This window comes from Lissotriton helveticus, chromosome 6 (genome assembly GCF_964261635.1).
Source record: "Lissotriton helveticus chromosome 6, aLisHel1.1, whole genome shotgun sequence".
NCBI lineage: Eukaryota > Metazoa > Chordata > Amphibia > Caudata > Salamandridae > Lissotriton > Lissotriton helveticus.
The window spans coordinates 1,093,476,634-1,093,497,525 of record NC_136067.1 but is presented as its reverse complement, the minus strand read 5'-3'; the positions used below and the strand labels follow the sequence as shown (position 1 = coordinate 1,093,497,525).

General features: G+C 48.6%; 1 protein-coding gene across 4 annotated transcripts in view; it reads right to left on the bottom strand.

The window, feature by feature from the left end:
- BIRC6 (baculoviral IAP repeat containing 6) overlaps positions 1-20,892 on the bottom strand; it is a 2,208,279-nt gene that overhangs the window by 510,972 nt on the left and 1,676,415 nt on the right. For all 4 annotated transcript variants that reach the window (XM_078648748.1, XM_078648749.1, XM_078648751.1 and 1 more), the window contains one exon: positions 15,867-15,996. In XM_078648748.1, the coding sequence (XP_078504874.1) occupies positions 15,867-15,996 (130 nt within the window). The remainder of the gene's footprint in view (positions 1-15,866; positions 15,997-20,892) is intronic.

Here is a 20,892-nt window from a genome sequence, read left to right as displayed (position 1 = left end):
AGACTTCACTCGCCGAAAAAAATCCCCGTCTAGTTCAATGGGGAGGGCTTGAAACAGGTACAGCAGCTTAGGGAGAAGGGACATCTTAATAGCGTGGATCCGACCTAACCAGGATATGAACATAGGCTTCCACCGTTCAAGATCCGCTTGGATCTTTGTCAGCATAGGGGGAAAGTTGGCTGAGTATAGTTTCCCCAATGTAGGTGTTAGATGTATCCCCAAATATTGAATAGAGGGCCCTGCCCACGGGAGAGGCGTGAGTGCCTGAAGCCTAAGAACTTCGGATAGGGGGAGAGTGAGATTGAGTATATACGACTTGTCTAAGTTGATTTTAAAGCCCGCTACGTCCTCAAATCTCTCCAGCTCTGCCTGCACAGCCGGGAGGGAGTGGGCCGGCTCAGAGAGGGATAGAAGGACATCGTCGGCAAATAGGGTGATTTTGTGTGACTCTCCTACAAAGGGCAGACCACGGATATCAGAATTAGCTCTGATCGCCAGCGCCAAGGGTTCTATGCTCAAGGCAAAAAGCAGAGGCGAGAGGGGGCATCCCTGCCGAGTGCCCCTTGAGTGGTTAAAAAAAGGGGATTGGCACCCATTCACCGTAACTCTAGACCGGAGGGATAGATAGTTAGCACGAACCATAGATAAAAATTTAGAAGAAAAGCTGTATGCTGTCAGTGTCTGAAATAGAAAGCCCCAATCCACCCTGTCGAATGCCTTTTCGGCATCGAGCCCCACCAGTACCGCCAGGATTTTAAACTTATTGGCCTTCTCGATCAGATGGACTATACGCCGAGTATTGTCATGGGTCTGTCGCCCTTTAATAAATCCAGACTGGTCTGGATGGATGAGCGCCGGCATTAGATTGTTAAGCCTGTTCGCAATTATGGAGTATAGCTTCGCATCCAGGTTCAACAGGGCAATAGGCCTGTAGGAGGCACATCTACTGGGGTCTTTCCCCGGTTTGGGTATGACCGAAATCATGGCCTCTGCCATAGTCTCAGAGGTCTCACCATCGTCAGCCATTCGATTAAATATGCGCACTAAATATGGGCTGAGGTCAGAGGAGAAAGTCTTATAGAATATAGCTGTATAACCGTCCGTCCCAGGAGCTTTATGAGGTTTCAAAGCCTTAATAGCAGCTGCCACCTCCTCTCTAGTTATAGGAGCCGAGAGTGTTTCGTTCCATTCCGCAGAAACCTGGGGTAGAGGCAGGGCCCACAGATACTCACATTGCTGGGTCGGGTCCCGAGTCTCCTGAATACAGGTTCCTGTAGAATGCACAGAAGAGCTCGGCCTTGGCCTCGTCTCTGTGCATTAACTTCTCCCGAAGGGTCCTGGATTCCCCCTATATATTCCCGCTCTCTTTTGTCTCTCAACTGCCTGGCAAGATGTTTACCCACCTTGTTACCCTGCGAGTAGGATAGATGCCTCAGTTTCAGTAAGGTGTATTCCGCCCTATTACTGTATAGGGCCCGAAGTTTACCCCTAACTGCCGTCAGGGTACGTTGTATCTGCCTAGTGGGGTTCGCCTTGTGGGCTTTCTCCAGAGTGGACAGTTCTTCCTCCAGTTGCTCCCTCTCCCTGCCACGCTGTTTACTGAGGGTAGCATTAAGGGCTATGCACTGTCCTCTAAAAAACACCTTAAAAGCGTCCCAAGTGTTGTATACTGATGTGTCCTCTGGGTCGTTAAGAAAAATAAGTCAACTATGGCACCCCTCAGCTTATCACAAGAGGCTTTATCATGAACTAAGGATGCCAGGAAGTACCACTTGGGGGTGGCCTGACCCCCCAGTTAAGACAGTTCGAGAATAGACTATGATCCGAGACTGACAGCGGAAAGATCTTGGCCTCACGTAGATACCCCTGAAGTGACTGGCTAAGAAAAATGTAGTCCAAGCGTGAATAGGACCTGTGAACGTGGGAGAAGAATGTGTAGTCTCGGGATTGGGGGTACAAAGTCCTCCAGGTATCTAAAAGGCCCAGGTCTCGAATCTTCTGTTGTGTGTCCGGGGAAAATGAGCCTGCGTCCGGTCGTTGTGGGTGGGTGCTGTCAAGGTCCTTCTGCCATACCAGGTTAAAGTCACCCATAAGAAACAACGGCCCCTCTGCAAAGTCTGTAACTTTCCCCAGGAGAGCATGGAGGAACCCGGTCTGACCAGTGTTAGGAGCATACACCACAATGAAGTTACACATCCTGCCCCGCAGCCGGCCCTTAAACATAACCCAGCGCCCGTCCTTGTCACTCTGGACCCCCAGAGGTTGAAATTGTAAGGCAGAACGAAACATAAGGCCTACTCCCTTCTGTTTCATGGAGGCAGAAGACCGATAGATGAGTGGAAACTGTTTGTGTTTGAGACAGGAGTCCTCTGTCTTGACTAAGTGTGTCTCTTGAAGGGCAACTATGTCCAGCTGGTGGTCTATGCCATACTTCAATAGCTTCTGGCGCTTCTGGGGGGGAATTCAGCCCTTTAATGTTCCATGTCCCAATAGTAATTGGCATCAGAGCTGGGGATTAAGTTGCTGCGCCCGGACAGGCCCCACCACCTCCCATCCCCGGGGGCTACTGTGGAGCTACCTAAAATGAAGAAGAGTCCTGCCGGACCCTGAGCTTGTCCATGTGTCACCTCCCTCCCCCCTAGAGAAAAACCACCTTCACTATCCCTCCCACTCCCCCCTTGCAACTTCACCATAGGGACCAACCGCCAAAACAAAAGCACTTTGGAAAAACACAAAGAAATGCCGCCGCCACTTTCCACCCCTCCCCACCCTCTACATAAACATAAAACAGAAGGAACCAGAACATGAAACAAAAATCAGTGTTCGGTCTCATTGCAGGGCGAATACGCCCCCACATGGACCAGAGGGGACAACGGGTCCTGGGACCCAGTCCGCGCCCCATCTCGGTGAGATGTCAAGAAAGAATCATCGTGGCCATAAGGCAGCTCAAATGCACCCATAGTAATTCAGCCAGGATGCTTCACCAGTCAGTGACACTATAGTCTCTTGCATACTTTCCATTTGGACATATAGGCCGTCTCACCACCCCCAACAGAGGCAAAAATGAGGCATAGGTTCCTATCGAACGATCACAAATCGATTACCAACCCGGGAGTCTCAGCATAGGTTCCTGCCCCCTCGTATAGGAACCAAAAAAGAATCAGTCTGAGGGAGTGTTGCAATTGGCACCGGAAATATACAGTCTCACCTTCGCTGGAGCTCCGGAACCCTCGGAATCACCTAGCTCTGGGTGCGTCGGCTCCGAACCAAGCGAAGCTCCTCCGTGGGGCCAAGTAAGCTCACAACTGCGGAACCACCTTTGGGTCGGTGTCAGAGTTTTCCTCTTCTCGAGCTCGGCACCCAGGTCGAAATGGATGTTGCGCCCCGGGATGAGTCACCAGACATCTCGGAAGAAGGACCCCCCTCGTCCGATGGAAGGCCCAGAAGATTCAGGCCATCCTTCAAGTCGATGATGTGCCTCCTCTTGTTGCGGTATTCAAAACTGAGACCAAAAGGGTACGTCCAACGGTACCCGATACCCTCCGCCTGTAACTTGGTAGTGATAGGCCGCAGCGACTGTCTGCGTGCCAACGTGGAGGGGGCGACATCCTGGAAGATAGCACAAGAACATTTCTGAAAGGAGATGGAATCCTTCCCTCTGGGCACCTGCAGTACCGCCTCTTTGATTTTATAGGAGTGGAACTTTGCCAACACGTCGCGAGGCCTTCTCCGATCCCCCTTCTGCGGGGGACCCACTCTATGCAATCTGTCCAGTTTTATCTTGAGTTTCTCGGGGCTCAGGATTTCCGCAAATAGTCCATCTACAAAAGCTTCTACGTCCGGCCCTTCTGCACCTTCTTCAAGGTCTCTAATCCGAATGTTCGCCCCTCGTGCGCGATTTTCAAGGTCTTCGGCCTTAAGTTGCGTCTGCTGTAGTTGTTCCTTAAGGGATTGGATATTGTCTCAGCACTCCCCAACTAGTTGCTTTTGTTCCTGGTGCGGCGTCTCCAAGTCCAGGACTCTGTTGCCCACTGAGTCTACGTCCTGTTGCTGAGAGGCCAATCGCTCCGACAAATCCACTCGTAGTTGTTCTATAGAAGACTTGATGTCTTGACTGAGTTCAGTGCGGAGCTCGGATTTACATTCTTTGAACATGGACAATAAGTCGGCTTTCGTGAGGGCCATGGTCGCCTTGTCAGTGTCTCCCCTAAGAGCTGGGCGGTTGTCAGCGGCGGTGAAGAAATCTGACACATTGCAGGTCCACCTGTTTGTGCCCTTCTTCGGCGGCATTAGGAGGGGGCCCCACACGGCCCAGCCGCCCCAGGTCCCGCAGAGTCACCCCTCCAGGACTTGATGTAGACACAGGGGGAGATAGAGCAACAGCTTACTCCAGCGCCCGGAACGTCTTCAGGAATCAGCGGAGGCCTCCACACTGTCCGACGGGGAACGGGTCGTCCGGGCGTCTGCTTAGGGGCTAGGCGCCCTGCAAGAGGTAGCTGGCACCGCTAGGAAAGCTACAGCCTGAGATCACATTTGGCCCAGAGTGATAGGGGCCCTCCTACGCAGAGCAGTAGCAAGGGACGGCTCCCCGGGGTCAGTAGCGCAATCCCCGAGGCCACCTGTCTGTTGTTGCGTTCCCCCGACGGACTCCGCGCGGTAGAGGCTAAATTGGGAGGGAACTCTCCGCACGCATTCTCCTTCTTCCGTAGATAACAGTCCTGGTAGGGCCCCTGGGGGTAGCTCATCCCAGCCCCACTCCAGCGTTCTGAAATCGCCACCTTCAGGTAGGGGGAAACTCAGGAAAAGCCCTCAGGGTCCCGCAGCAGCTCGAGAAGCCCCTGCGGCCGCCATCTTGAGGTCAGGCAACGTGAGAGCCTGCCGCCTCGAAGTGTCTGCCGAGGATCTATTCTGCCGCTCCAACGCCACAGCTCACCGCCTTCACCCCCGTTGCTCCAAAGCCTTCAGCAGCCCTCCTCAGTCGTCGCAGCGTCCGCGGAACGGCATTTGCTCGCCGCCGCTTACTGCCGATCACTGGCTGCCATTTTGTCCTCGGGGTCCCCCTCTGACTCCAAGACCATTGCGCCGGGACCTCCCGAGACCTTGGGAAGCCGCTTAGCTGCCGGTGCCTCACACCATTCGCCACCCGAGGATATGCCGTGGGGATGATTCCACCGGGAAAAGCCTCCAGTAGCTCCCGCCAGACAGCACGTGGACCGGGAGCCAATGCAGGTCACGTCTGCTCTGCCATCTTGCCCGGCCACGCCCCCCTCTATTTTTTTTTAAGGTTTCTGTATTATTTTATATGCCAGTACCTGAGAGTGGAAAACAACAGACAGAATATTTTGTTCCTTTTAGCCACTTGATGGCAGTGTCAAAAACGTGGCTAAAAATAGGAAAATATTCTTGAATTGTTTTGTTTTTCACTTTCAGTTAACTGCTTATAAAATAAGGCAGAAACCTTAAACGAAAAATAAATGTAAGTTAAGCTAACCAGATAGGTCTACATTCTTTTACATTCTGTATTTTCATTTGGGCAATGTGGCTACTGCAAATATGAGGAATAGAGGCTTGGGTATTTAAAGTGCTAGAAGGTCCCAGCCTGGAGCAGAAAGCTGAATATGTGAGTAATTATTTTTAAATTATATACACAGTATAAGGTAGACTGCTGCAAAATGATTTGTTGTTTTAAGATAAAACAAGAGCTTTCAACACATTTTATTAATAAGTAATGATTGCCTAGTGCAAACATTTGTCTATTAAAAGTACACTTGCTAGAACTCAGTCTATAACACTATGACATTAAGTAAGACAAAAAATAACTAATTGTCCCCATGAAACCTCAGGTACCTCCATCAAATAAAGCCTAAACTGGCTTCCAAGCTGCCTTTACATTTAGTGACTAACCAATTGCACACATTTACATTCTTTCAGAAAAGCAGGTACCCTGTTGAGAATGTGGTTTCTTCCTTAGCTTTGTGTCCCTCCCTGAGCTTCACAACACAGTAAAACTCTTCCCCACCTCAGCCCCGCCCTCCCTTCAGTTTCATGCAGAGGCATTTCAAGGGCCACAATAATTGTTCTGGGATGGTTGTTTTTTACCGAAAAGTATGGAAATTGCTTCTGTAAAATTAAAGAAGCATGGGGCATGTGGCTCCCCATAGATCCCGTCCACTTCGACCTCTGTTTGCATGCAGCTCGTCCTGACCCCTTGGGTATCACATTAACAGTCCAGGAGAAAGAGGAAAGTAGGGAGCTCCATGTATAGTATCAAGGAGATAGACCAGAGGAAGTGGTGCTATATGTGTGTGTAGGGGGGGGGGGGGGGTATGTGGACGGTTGGTTTGAGGGGCATATTTCCTACAAATGATATACAGCTTCCTCAGAGAGATGCCTTGAGGAAGTTGGGGAGCCTTTAGGGCTTTTTCCTTTTTTTTTAGGGCAGCAGGTGCAATGGGACACTAGGCTCATAACACTCCAATTATAGGGCTTAGTGGTCCATTTCTGTTTTGGTTTGATATATTTGTACTTCTTTAAGTCTCACATATAGCGTAGATTATGAGTTACAGAAAAATACCCCTGAAATGATCCCCTAAGCACTGTCCTGGAGCTCACCCCTGCCCCTCCCAATCTCCCTATTCTTGCAATACATTTCTGGAGGGGGGCAGATTTCAAAACATTGTAGTTAGGGGGGCTTAGAGCAAAAAAGTGAATACTTTATTTAACTGCATCTTCTGAACCTCCAGGCACAAGACTAGATTCAGATATTATTCTAAGCATTGCTTCTGTGTATATCAGAAAGTGCCGTCTTGCAGCAATGGCAGTTTTGCCCTGCCTCACAAGTGATGCCAGAGCCACATATACTCACAACCCTTGGCCACTGGCGTTAGTTTCTTTCTTATCTCCGTCTGCGGAGCTTAGTAACTGATCAGATGTCACAGTGTGCACATCTCTATATGTATGAGTTACTTACCTTTGGTAACAATGTATCTGGTAGAGACAATTCTAGCTGCAGATTCCTTAACGTAGACTATTCCCCAGGTGTGAGACTGGACCCGGAAAACTTTCTTGCCCAGCATCTCTGCGGGCAGAGGGGGCAATTCCATGCGACTCCGCCCGACGTCCTCCGCGGGTGTGACGTCAGCGAGGTCACATAAGCCCCACCCCAGCACGCTGACATCAGTTTGCTTCGGTGAACTTTTCTACACCACAAAGCGGAGCCATCACAACAAAACTGAGGAGAGCATGGGAACAGTGTGCGAAAAGCCAGAAGACCAAATAGAGAAAGAAAAACAAAAGCTGAGAAACACTGCCAGGTGGCACCAAGGCACCAGAAGGCAGACCAGAATAGGAAAAGAGCAGGGCAACACTCTGATGAACAGCCAGTGCAACCAAGGCGAAAGCACCAAGAGGCAGGAAGCACTAGAAGGCCAAAGCAGCAAAGCCACAGCAAGAAAAGCATAAGCACAGTACCGTAGGACCACCCTGCAAGCCAAGGCGAGAGCCATCCTGGAGGCACAAGCTGTGACAGAAAGAAGGAAGGACAGAAATAGAGAGAGAGAGAGAGAGAAATAGAGAGAGAGAAAGAGAGAGAGAGAGAGAGAGAGAGAGAGATAAAGAGAGAGAGAGAGAGAGAAAGAGAGAGAGAGAGAAAGAGAGAGAGAGAGAGAGAGAGATAGAGAGAGAGAGAGATAGAGAGAGAGAGAGATAGAGATAAAGAGAGAGATAAAGAGAGAGATAAAGAGAGAGATAAAGAGAGAGATAAAGAGAGAGATAAAGAGAGAGATAAAGAGAGATAAAGAGAGAGATAAAGAGAGAGATAGAGATAGAGAGATAGAGATAGAGAGATAGAGAGATAGAGAGATAGAGAGAGAGAGAGAGAGAGAGAGAGAGAGATAGAGATAGAGATAGAGATAGAGATAGAGATAGAGAGAGAGAGACTGCAACTACAATCACTAGGGGGAGCATCACAAGCCCGAAACAAAGGAGCAACAGTAATCCACGCCCAGATTATGCTGTCAAGGATGGTCATACCTCCCAAAAGGAGGAAGAGGTCAAGGACAGGTAAAAGAACCCCCAACGAAGAAGACCAGGAGGGGATCAGAACTCTAACAACAGAGAAAAAGAGCCAAAGTAGGCCCTCACGAAGGAGAATCAGCCGGGAGGATACCTGACAGGAAGAAAAGGAAGAGGACACCCATAGAAGACAAGACGCCCAGAGGGAGGCGACTGCAGAAAACCAAAGCAGAGAGTCCTCGCAGAACGGGGAGGAAGGGTGAGTCGTGAAGGAATCTGCGGCTAGAATCGTCTCTACCAGATACATCATTACCGAAGGTAAGTAACTCGTACATCTTATAGAGACTACTAGGCGCAGATTCCTTAGTGTAGAATAGATACCCTAGCCATACTCAAAGGGGAGGAGGGTCTGCGAGAGGACCTCTCCCACTTCAGACAAACACCGGACCCCCAAACAGAGGACCAGTCACGGGGACAGGGAAAGAAGCCTCGTGTACCGCAACAGAGGATGAGTTACAGGTCTTAAGCCGAAGAAGAACTCAGCAGCAAGGAGGGACACCAGCCCCACAGGGTATGTGCCATAACAACAAAAAGGCAACCCAATCTCCACCAACGGGAGAAGTAAGGGTCGAACGAAGGAGGGCAGAACACCGCAAGCCCATCCACGTACCAGGGACCTCCACACAAAGGAAAAAAGAGCCACCTACAGACTTCAAGGAGAAGGGGTAGAAGTACAGCAAGACCTCCACCGGGAGACAACCCAGTGAAAAGGGTAGTGGAGCCCCTCACAGCACAAAGTCAATACTGACCAGCGGTTCAGCAAGAGGGCAGGTGGAAGAAGAAGAAGAACAGCAAAGCACTCCACCGGGAAACAACCCACTGAAAAGGGCAGCCCAGAGTAAGAACGAGACCTCACAATGGCCCCGTGGGACAAAACAGAAGGGCCAGGGCCCAAGTCAAGGCCTCTGGTCACAGAACAGAAGAGCAGGTGGGGGCAGCCAGCTGCTGACATTGTCACAAACTAAACGCCCGGACCTTGTCAGGCCCAGAACAAGGGCAAGGCTAGGAAACCGTCCAGAAGGGCCCCAAGGGGAATCGCCCCGGATGGAACCAATCCACTAAGTAGTGGAACCCGGCGTCAGGCAGCGGACAACACAGGGACGAAGAAGAAGATGGTCACACCTGCAACATACCATGACTCCACGGAGAGCAGAGGCCCGCAAGACAACCACACCTCCCTAGCACAGGAGAGAGCTATGTATTAGCTACCACTGCCCCGCATAGGGCAAGTTAAGTCCCAAGAACATGGGAACCCTCTTAAGAAAAAAGTATCTGCATCAGAAGACAACCACCAAAAAGACTTGTGTGGAGCCGCAAAACGGCTTTCCAACGAGCCAGAAAGAATACACGGAAGGCCTAATCTCAGGCCAACATGGTGGACCACCAGCCAAAACCACAATCAACAAAGGGCTGGACCAGCAGCCAACAGCACCAAAGTCCAACAAGGGACCGGAAGGTACAATAATCACACCGAACACCCATCATCCGGGCTACTCACAACAAGGTCCCAGAACACAATGGAAGAACACCTTTCAAAACTAGAACGGCTCCCCAGTCACTGAGGGGGAGAAGGAGGAGGAGGGGGAGGAGGAGGAGGGGGAGGAGGAGGAGGGCAGAGCCCTGCCAGAAACCTCTGAATGGCAGAGTCCGCAAGGGGGGAGAACAAAAGGGTGCCATCAAAGGGAAGGTCCACCAACCGTTCCCGAACATTCTCTGGGAACACACTATCCTGGAGCCACGCATGGCGACGAAGGGCCACAGTACGACCAAGCACCTCCGACACATCCAGAGCGGAACGAAGAATGAACACCGCTAGCTCCTGGCCATCTAACACATGGTGCCGAAGGTCAACGGGGGCACCCTCACTAGAAGCGGCAGACAAAAGGGATTCAGCCAAGTCCCACAAGCAAGAAGTGGCCCTTGTCAGGACACAAAGAGTGTTAAGGGCCCGCAGGACCGCACTGGTAGAGGCAAAGATATTCCGCCCCCCAGGAATCCAACCAGCGCACCTCCCGCAATGGAGGGACAACATCATTGACAGGGAGGGAAAAGCTGTCTGCAAAAGGGTGCCCCTGGTCGAAGGGTGAAGAGAAAGACAGATAGGATCATGAGGCGCAAGATGGTGGTGATTCAGAAGGTGCTGTGGCAACGGGTCCCCCGTGGCGGGTCGACCCCATGCCCCCATGAGGGAATTGTGGAGCGAAGCATCGAAGGGCAAAGGCAGCTCCCGACCACCAGAGCCCTGACGGAGGACCTCTAGAAGATGATCCGTGGGAAAGTGGGCCACTGTATCGCCCATGCGCAAAATCCCCGCAGCCGTGGAGACGGCGCGTGCGAAGGCCGCACCTGCCTCCGTAGGGCCCCGCGGTGGGGAAAGCAGCTCCTCTGTGGGCGACGGCTGCAGACTAAGACGGCCGTCCCCCAGGCCAACCATGGGAAGGAAGGGCCAAGTCCGGAAAGAGGGAAGGGGGGCCGGAGAATGATGAACCTGAGGCGCCTACGACAAAGACTGCGGTCGTTGCGACTGTAAAGAACTGTCCTTAGACGACGCTGGGGAAAAAGCCACAACTCGACGACCCGTCTCCTGAGAGGAGGACACCAACAACCGCCGAACCTCTGGCGATGAAGAGGAGGCGTACGAAGAGGAATTGACGATCCGGCGCCGAAAGCCGTAGAGTCCACAACCGGAGTCGGATCAACGCCAACCTGTGCCGAATGAGACGCCGGAACGACCTCCGCCACACCGCTCGGTGCAGGAGACCGAGGACAGGCAGGAGCCGGGGAGGCCAAGGAACAGCGCCGACTTGACCTCCGACGAGGCAGCCGCCTGCGTGGAGGGACGAGGTGGGCCCGGGGACACAACTAACCCATTGCCAGCCCCTGCGGCGCCGCCCGGGCCAGCAGCCGCCAGCGCCTGACTAGCGTCACCTTGGCCCAGGCAAGGCTGCTGCCTGTCCAGAAGGCCGAGAGGGACTCGGGGACACGCCCGAGCCCTGGCAACCTCCCGCAACACCACAGGGACCCCCGCGAAGGTTTGTGGCGAAGCAGAGGCGCCGTGGTCTGAAGGAGGGAAACTTGAAGGGACGCACCCCGACGACACCACATCCTCCGAACCTGGGGCCGGAGCCGCCAGCGACACTGTGGAGGGCCCCACACCCGGCAAGGGATCCGCAGACATCCCAGGAGAAGGAGGAAAAGCCACTAGGCCTGTAAGGACGCCACATATGCCTCCATCTGGGCTCTAGTCGCCCCCGTGCTGGGGAACGGCAGAAAGGGTGATGTCGAGCGAGGGCTGCACCACCCACAGAGAACCTAGGCCCCCAGCAAGCCGGAACCCGGTCCGCGGATACAAACTGCAACACTTACCAATAGGAGAGCGACGCTCCTGCGGCGCAAGAGAAGGATGTCGTCGAAGGCGGAAGCGGCAGTTCTTGAAGCCGTCTGCAGGGGACGGCTGCAGCGCAGACGCCGACCTGGACATGCGAGCCGAGAGGAGCTTCCTTCGGCGCTCCCGCAGGGACTTCGGCTTCAACTGCTGACACGCCTCAGAGTCTGTGGAGTCACGGTGCTCCCCCAAACACCACATGCAGATAGAATGGGGATCCATCGCCGACATCTGGCGTGCGCAAGACGAGCACGCTTTAAAACCCGAAGGCATTCACACACTGTACCCAGAAAAGAACACTCAAGAGCGAAAAGGGAAAGGCCTAAATCGGCCAGTAACACTATCCGGGTTCGCGTTGCACACGGAAAAGAAGAAAATGGATGTCAGCACGCCAGAGTGGGGCTTATGTGACCTCACTCCCGCAGAGGACGTCGGGTGGAGTTGCGTGGCACCGCCCCCTCGGCGCGCAGGGATGCTGGGCAAGAAAGTTTTCCAGGTCCAGCCTCACGCCTGGGGAATATTCTACGTTAAGGAATCTGCGGCTAGTAGTCTCTATCACATTGGGATCTTTTCAAAGATAACGAAGAGAGTCTATTCCACAGAATGGGGCGGAGGAAGGACAGTGAAGAATTTATAGCTAGATAAGAGTATCCACCGATGGCTAGTAACTTGCTCTTCTGATGGATACTTTTAACAGCAGGTTCCTCACCTTTTGGAATAGATATCAAAGCCTCCAAATGAGGTGGGTCTGTGGGATGGTTCAAACCAGGAACTCCTACAGGACCAAACAGGCAAAGTGCCCTTCTAGTCAGACCTTGCTATCAAGACAGTAGTACTTTGTGAATGTATTGATTGACGCCCATGCCAGAGCTCGACAGATGTCCAGAACAGTCACTTTGCATGCTAACGCCACTGTAATAGCCTTGGCTCTAGTTGAATGAGCACTCAGGCTCTCCAGTGGTTGCTTCTTCTCCCATGCATAGTGTTTTTTTGCTACAGAGGACTATGCACCTTGATATGTTCTATTTCTGCAATGCCTTATCCTTCGCCCCTACCAACCTACAACTCGATGGTCTTTGGTATAATTGAGGTAAATGCTCAAAGCTCTTTTGGGGTCTAAGCAGTGGAGTCTCGACTCCTCTTTCAAGATGTAAGAAGGAGCAAACAATGCCGGAAGGGTGATGGACTGTGACATGAAAAGGTGTCACACCTTTCAGCAAAAATGCCACTCAGGCCTGCAATGTCAGTTTGTCAAGGAAAATGGTGGTGCATGGAGCTTGTAGCTCCCTTACTCAACAAGATGAGATTATTACTAAGAGGAAGATGATTTGAGTCAGTAAACAAAAAACAGCTGTGCATCAGCTCAAATAAAGTACACATCAGGAAAGTGAGGAACAAATCAAGGTAGCACTGTGGTATAACAAAAGGTACGGGTAATACCATATGGACCAGAACATTGAGGAAATGCATCAAAATTGGTGACTAATACAAGGATGGTTGGTTGGGTAAACATAAAAAGGCTGAAAGGACTGACAAGTAACCTTTTACTGTGCACACTGCAAGTCCTTCCTGACGCAAAGACAGCACAAAAAGCAGAACACCCAACAACTTTTCTTGGAATGGGCCTGCGTGGCAGAAATTGCACCAAGCCACACCTGTCACAGTGTCCATCACAAGCAGATTTTGTGATTGGATGCCTGAATGCCAGAATGACATCCACTACTTCGGTAGGCAGATTAAAGGCAGTCAATCTCCACACATTGATCTGTAGATTGCCAGGCCTGGATACAGGATCCTGCCCTTTTGCTGCGACAGAACATCCACCTGAAGCGGCAGCTTAATAACAGGACAGATGGTCATGGACAGAAATGAAGGGAACCACATTCTCCTGGCCACATCTGGAGCCATTAGGATGACTTGGGCCTGTCATTCATGATCTTCTTCAGAACTTGGGACTGAAGGAACAGCAGCTGAAAGTAACACAGGAATCCCTGCCTCCCTTTGATGGACTACAGGAAGCTCTTCAGAACTAAGTGAATAGCCCACAACTCCAGCAGGTTTATGTAGAGTAAGGAGTCTGCTGGAGTCTTTTGACCTCCACCTCTTCCAAATGACCACCCCAACCAAGCAGTGACAAACATGTCACTTACCTTCGGTAATGCATTTTCTGATAGAGGCTATCTAGCTGCAGATTCCTTACCTTAGAATATACCCCAGGCCTCAGACTGGGCCTGGAAAGTTTTTGAGCAGTGTCCTTGCATACTGGTAGGGAGTGCCAACATTTTCCCTGATGGAAGTGACGTTTATGGTACACCCCACCACCCCAGTGTGCTGACCTCAGTTCATGACTATTACTCTGCACCATAAGCATAGAGCCAAACTAAGGTGGAATGACCAGTGTGCCAAGGTGCGGTCCAGAAGGATTGCTTTGATGTCAGAAATACAGTTCACAGAATGGCTAGTCAGGGAAGGTCGGTAAGGAATCTGCGGCTAGATTGAGTCCCTACCAGATAACCTGTTCCTTTGATAGAGACTTTTAGCTGCAGGGTCATTTCCCTAGCAAACATATGAAAGCAATCTCTCAGAGGAGGTGGGCGTGCGGACTGTTACACTAAAAAGTCCTGGAGGACGGAATGGATGAAATACTTTTTTGCTGGACAGGACTGCGTACACAATAATGTTTGGCAAACGTGTGCAGCGATGCCCAGGAAGAAGCTGTCCAGAATTGGGACCCAGGGTGCATTAGGAACTAGTGTAGAATTGGCTCCTCAGTGTATCTGGAGCAAGACCAAGTGATTCTGACCCCCTCACTACTTCCCTGGAAAAATTAAGAGGGGACCAGTCACGCTTGGCTTCCTTGTGTTTCCTCTTTGACTTCGATTTAGACTTACCAGAAGACCTTGTCTGAGATGAGGTACTGTAGCAAAAACAACACCAGGAGCCTGTCTGCGCACTGAACCTCGAATGAGAGCGGGACTTGCACAGTTTCTTCCGGTATTGGTGATGTACAGCTATGCCTTATATTCCTGAATCGCCTCCCGCTTGATGAAGGTTGTATTTCTCCCATGGTTTGAAGTCCTGTCCTGAACCTAAAACACCAAAGGTATATCTTGTGCGGGTATGTCACAAATATTTGTTTGTGACCGTCATGGCAATTTTCAAATCTCCTAGTTTGAGGAGAGGAAATTGTTCCCAGGCACACTGCTTAAAGAATTTAAAGAAAAGTCTTGTCAACCTGATGAGGAAAAAGGTGAGTAGAGCTCCAGATACATGTTTGAAAGCATGAAAAGAAAGGATGTGATGTTAGCAAACAGGAATCGTGCTTATATGCGAATTCCTAAGTGAAGAACAGATGGAATGAAGTCAAAGCAGAGTTGCACAGCACCACATACAAGCATGCAAGATCTATTTTGTAAACATTTCCTGACTAAGTTGGGGATAGACTAAAGGCAAAGAATCTGTATTTAAAATTATCCGTCAGAATGTTTCCTTTTATCTCAAAACACATCTGTATGTTAAATTAATAGATTTCAAACTATCATCGTTACGGGAAGTGTGAACATAAATAGTTGCATTTGTATGAAGTGTTGTCATACCAGACTCACAAAATCATAAAGTGGAAAAAAGAAAATTTCAAGTTCGAAAATGATAGGCTCGAATATCCTACTGCAATATACTTGAGAGTAAGGGTTAAAGAATGATGCAGAAAAAAACAGCTGATTAACAATTATTGGCACTGTCCCGATTAAAGCCGACACATTTTGCAGTGCTTTTTTGTAAATTGAATATATTGTCCATCTTATACTGGACTATAACTGGACCATATCATAGTTTGCTCGCTCTTACTATGTGTCCAAAGGCTAATTAAGGTGGGCTAAGTCAGTTCATTGTCTCAACAATCCTCAAAGTGCTTACAATACTAATGCTCATTGAAGTGGCACAGCAGCATTGTATCATATTTGCATTTCAGGTTCTCATAAACACTTAACTAAACACAACTCAAGATGTAAGATTTTGGGGGTTAGTTTTGAAACGAGGGGTAGTTTCAAAGATGGGTATTAGATATGGAAAGACAATATCCCCATAGCCTGTAAAGGAAATGTTTTCATTTGAAAGAGACGGAACCTAAACAGAAAACTGAAATACAGGTGAAAGTTTATATTATAAGTTTTTAAAAATTGGAACATATTTGTCTAACAAAAAAAATGTAAACCCTATTGACAAAAAATGCAATCTTTTTGATACTTTCTCTTTTCTGGTCAGGATTTCACATACATCAACAGCGCTCTGAGCTGTGGATACACATTGGCTGCCAGTGATATAAAAAAATCAAACTGAATACTGAAATTGTAATCAGAGGTGCTTTTTCTGGTTAGCCATAAAAAATTGCATGCAATTACAAACTTGCCTGAGACACGGTCAAGTACTTCAGCCAACGTTGTGGAGATGGGCAAGTGAATAGTGCGGAATTTGTGTCCTGCTCCATACATTGGATGTTGAATCACATGGCTGGTAGCATTAATTCTACCTTTATACAGCTACCAAAGAAAAACAAGAAATAACAGTTTTAGATTATACAGGTACAAAGAAAACAGATCTATTCAAATAAACAGAACTAAATACATAACTTATGTTGGTGAAATGTGTTGTGGCGAATATTTATTTTCCTGCACAATCACAATTTTTACAAATAGACAGCAAAGGAAGAGTTAAGTTGTAGAGCTTCTAACAGACTTACACGTGGATCAGGATGGAGGCTAAAGTTGACTTAATAGAGTAGAATAGGTCCATGCACTTCATCTAAAGGCCACATTCAACTTCTAGAAAGACAATGTCCGAGCCTCCGTCACATCAGTTCCAACAACTTTTCCCCATGCCAAACCGAAGGTAAGAAAAATATGATTGCTCAATAAAATAGCACTATGAGGCCATGCATAGGCATGAGAAATTGTAATTGTAACTGCATTTGTATAGCGCTCACTACCCTGGATGAGGCGTCGAAGCACTTTTTTCGGTGAGTAGCACACTACCCCGGGACACATAGAGGATTAGTGGTGAATTAGTATAGTGAAAAATGCAAGTAAATTTTAAGTGGTGGATAGGTTAGTCAGTTAATTGTATTTGAAGGATAGCAGAAGGATGGATGAGGAAAAATGGTTTGCATTTATATAGCGTTTGTTACCCCTGATGGGATGTTGAAGCACGCTACTCCAGAAACCCATAAAGGATTATTGGTGAATTAGTATGGTGAAATATGAAAATAAATTGAGTGGTGGATATTAGTCAGTTATTTGGATTGAGAAGGATAGTGGAGGGATAGAAGGGGAAGAAAGGTTTGCATTCATATAGCATCTGTTAACCCTGATGGGTGTTGAAGCGCTTTTCTGGCGAGCAGCAGGCTACTCCGGAACCCATAAAGGATTAGTGTTGAAAATGAGTATAGTGAAATATGAAGTAATTTGAGTAGTGGATATGTTATTCAGTTATAAGGATAGAGAAGGATAGGTGGCAGTATAGAAGAGGGAAACAGGTTTGTATTTATATAGCGCTTGCTACCCCTGTTGGGGTTTTGAAGCGCTTTTTTGGCGAGTAGCATGCTACTCTGGAACCCATAAGGATTAGTGTCGAATTAGTATGGTGAAACATGAAATTAATTTGAGTGGTGGATATGTTAGTTAATTCGATTGAGAAGGGTTGGGGAGGGGTAGAAAAGGGAAAAAAGGTTTGCATTTATATAGCGCTTGTAACCCTGATGGGGTGTTTAAACGCTTTATTGGTGAGTATCACGCGACTATGGAACCCATAAAGGATTAGTGGTGAGTTAGTATAGTGGAAAATGGAATCTGAGAAGTGAAAATGTTAGTCTGTTATTTTGATTGGAAAGGATAGTGGAGGGATAGAAGAGTGAAGGATTTTTTAATTTCTTTTTTAGGTCATAGCAGTAGGAGGAGGCTTTTGAATGAGTAAAAAGGGTCTTTGGAGGGGAAAAGTCAGAGGGAAGAGTTTAGAGAGGTTTGTTTTGGGGGATCGGTGTAGTAAAAGAGGTGTTAGATGATGCAAGGAGGGGTAGAGTAGGAGAGAGTCTAGAAAGGGTTATTTTGGGGATCATAGTAGTGGTATGGGGTTTGAGATAAATGAGAGAGTTGATGTAGAGGATATATTGATAGATGTATAGGGTGAGAGATAGGGTAGTGCATTGAAGAGTGCAGTACAAAGTAGTTTGAGATGAGTTGGAAAGTTGGGCTAGAAGATATATTGAGAGAAGTATAGGCTGCGAAATAGGGTAGTGCATTGGAAATGCCAAATTAGAAGAAAGTGATAAATATATAGATCCATAAGTACACTGAAAGTATATAGATACATAAAGGAGGTAAGTATATGTAGATTAAAGATATTGATAGAGGTACAGGATGAGAAATAGGGTAGTGCATTGGATATGCTTTTCAGGAGAAAAGTAACAGACACACAGATCCAAGTACATGGAGGTACATAGATGCACAATGGAAGCAAGTACATGTAGACCAATGATAAATATATATTTTTTACAACATAATTATTCTACATGTTTATACAAAGCAATACACTGAGATAGGTACATATCCATAGTGAAAATAAATACTTATATACAGAGGGATATGCTGTAAATTTCTGTTTGTGTATGGTGCTAATGTAGTGAAGAGCCAATTCTTGAGTAGTTTTCTGAAGATAAGGTGGTTGTCAGTGGATCTTATGTTGGGGGGTAAAGAGTTCCATAGTTTGGCTGCTTGAACAGAGAAGGATGTGCCACCCATGGTTTTCTTCTTGTATCTTGGGATTTTGAGGCGAGATGCCCCTTTAGAGCGGAGGTTCCTTTGTTGAATGTGTTTGGTGATTTTATTCCTGATGAAGAGCGGTCCAATTCCATGTATTGCTTTGTGGGTGATACAAAGTAGCTGGAACGTGGATCTTCTGGCAACCAGTAACCAATGCAGGGCTTTCAAAGCTGGCGAGATGTGGTCTCGCGGTTTAATATGCAAGAGTAGTCTGGCAGCTGAGTTCTGAATCCGTTGTAGTCTTTTCATGGTCGTTAAAGGTGATCCGTGGTAGAGGCTATTGGCGTAATCGAGATAGGACAGAACAAGGGAGATGATAGCTTGGACTTTGTGTGGAAATCCCAAATGAGGGAAAAATTTGTTGCAGCAATTTTATAGTGACAAAGCTTGAGCTGGCTAGTTTGGGCTGGACTGTTCCCATGAGGCACAGGGTCAGACTGATTTGCATATGGCCATGTCTGAACTGGGGTGGGTGTTTGATTGATTCGGATGCTCCGTCCATCACCACCCCCTTTTGTACCGCTTTGGCCGCCATAAGTGTGGCAGTGTATGTTCAGACCTTAGTCCCCTGCCCACATTGCCACTGGATTCAAGCAAGCCGGGCTGAAGACGGCTGTAATGCCAGAAACCGGTCCACGGAAGCTTGTTTCCGGTCCAGGGAAGGCATGGCTTGGCAGTTCGGGCTGGACTGTTCCCATGAGGCACAGGGTCAGACTGATTTGCATATGGCCATGTCTGAACTGGGGTGGCAGAGAGGGCTAAAGAACGGTGATGGATTAAACCCAGATCTTTTGACTGGGTGTGGGTGTTTGATTGGTTCAGATGCTCCGTCCATCACCACCCCCTTTTGTACCGCTTTGGCCGCCATAAGTGTGGCAGGGTATGCTCAGACGTGAGTCCCTTGCTCACTTTGCCACTGGATTCAAGCAAGCCGGGCTGAAGACGGCTGTAATGCCAGAAACCGGTCCTCGGAAGCTTGTTTCCAGTCCAGGGAAGGCATGGCTTGGCAGTTCGGGCTGGACTGTTCCCATGAGGCACAGGGTCAGACTGATTTGCATATGGCCATGTCTGAACTGGGGTGGCAGAGTGGGCTAAAGAACGGTGATGGATTAAACCCAGATCTTTTGACTGGGTGTGGGTGTTTGATTGGTTCAGATGCTCCGTCCATCACCACCCCCTTTTGTACCGCTTTGGCCGCCATAAGTGTGGCAGGTTATGCTCAGTCGGGAGTCCCTTGCTCACTTTGCCACTGGATTCAAGCAAGCCGGGCTGAAGACGGCTGTAATGCCAGAAACCGGTCCTCGGAAGCTTGTTTCCGGTCCAGGGAAGGTATGGCTTGGCAGTTCGGGCTGGACTGTTCCCATGAGGCACAGGGTCAGACTGTTTGCATATGGCCATGTCTGAACTGGGGTGGCAGAGTGGGCTAAAGAACGGTGATGGATTAAACCCAGATCTTTTGACTGGGTGTGGGTGTTTGATTGGTTCAGATGCTCCGTCCATCACCACCCCCTTTTGTACTACTACTAGTTTGTCCACTTGGGCATTCATTGACAGCTTGGAGTCCATAGTCATTCCGAGGTTTCTTACTTCCTTAGATAGTTTTAGGCAGTGATCCAAGTTCATCAGGCCAGGCGGCAAGCGGGTCATAATGTTTCCAATCGTCACACGTGAGTATTGCTGTTTTGGAAGCATTCAATTTGAGATGGCTCCAAGTCATCCACAGCTCTGAGACAACTGAACATTGGGGATTTTCCAATGTGTTTGGGGCATTCCAGTTGAAGGAGTATTTGCGTGTCATCTGCATAGTTATAGCACATGAGGTGAAATTGATTGATCAGTTCTGGAAATGACCTCATGTAGATGTGGAAAAGCATGGGCGAGATGATAGAGTCTTGAGGGACACCTGCTTTTGTGGAGTATGGTTTGGACGAGAAAGGTGGGGTATGGATGACATTAGTTCTATTTCGAAGGTAGGATGCAATCCAGTCTAGAGTAGTTCCCTCTATTCCGGCTTCATAGAGTCTTTGTTTCAGAGTGTCATGGTCAACCGTGTCAAAGGCAGCTGAGAGGTCCAGGAGGAGTAGCGCAGCAACACCGTTGCGGTCTACTATATTCTTCATGTCATCCCAGATGGCAAGGAGGGCATAATCAGTGCCTCTTCCCCAACTGAATCCTGTTTGGAAGTCTGAAAGTATGTCATTCTCTTCAATTAATTGTGACATCTGGGTGAACGCTGCTTTTTCTGTCAGTTTGCCCAGGAAAGATCCATTTGTAATGGGTCTGTAGTTGTCAGGGTTCAGCGGGTCCAAGTTTGTTTTCTTCAGTAAAGGGCATATGTGCGACTTTTTGAGTTCTTCTGGAAATATTCCGGCAGTTAAGGAATCATTGATGATTCTTCTTACTGCAGTGGCAGCAGAGGTTGTTAAAAGAATTGTCTTGAAAGTTTGTGGTGGACAGGGGTCAGAAGGGCTGCCAGCAGGCCTGCTTGCTTTGACCAGGTCCATAAATTCATCATGTGAGATGTGTTGGAAGAAACGGAGAGGCTGGGTTAGAGTATTCTTGGATTGTTGTTTTGTGCAAGGGTTAGTGCTGGTGCTTTGTTTCTGTATTAAGTATGAGTCC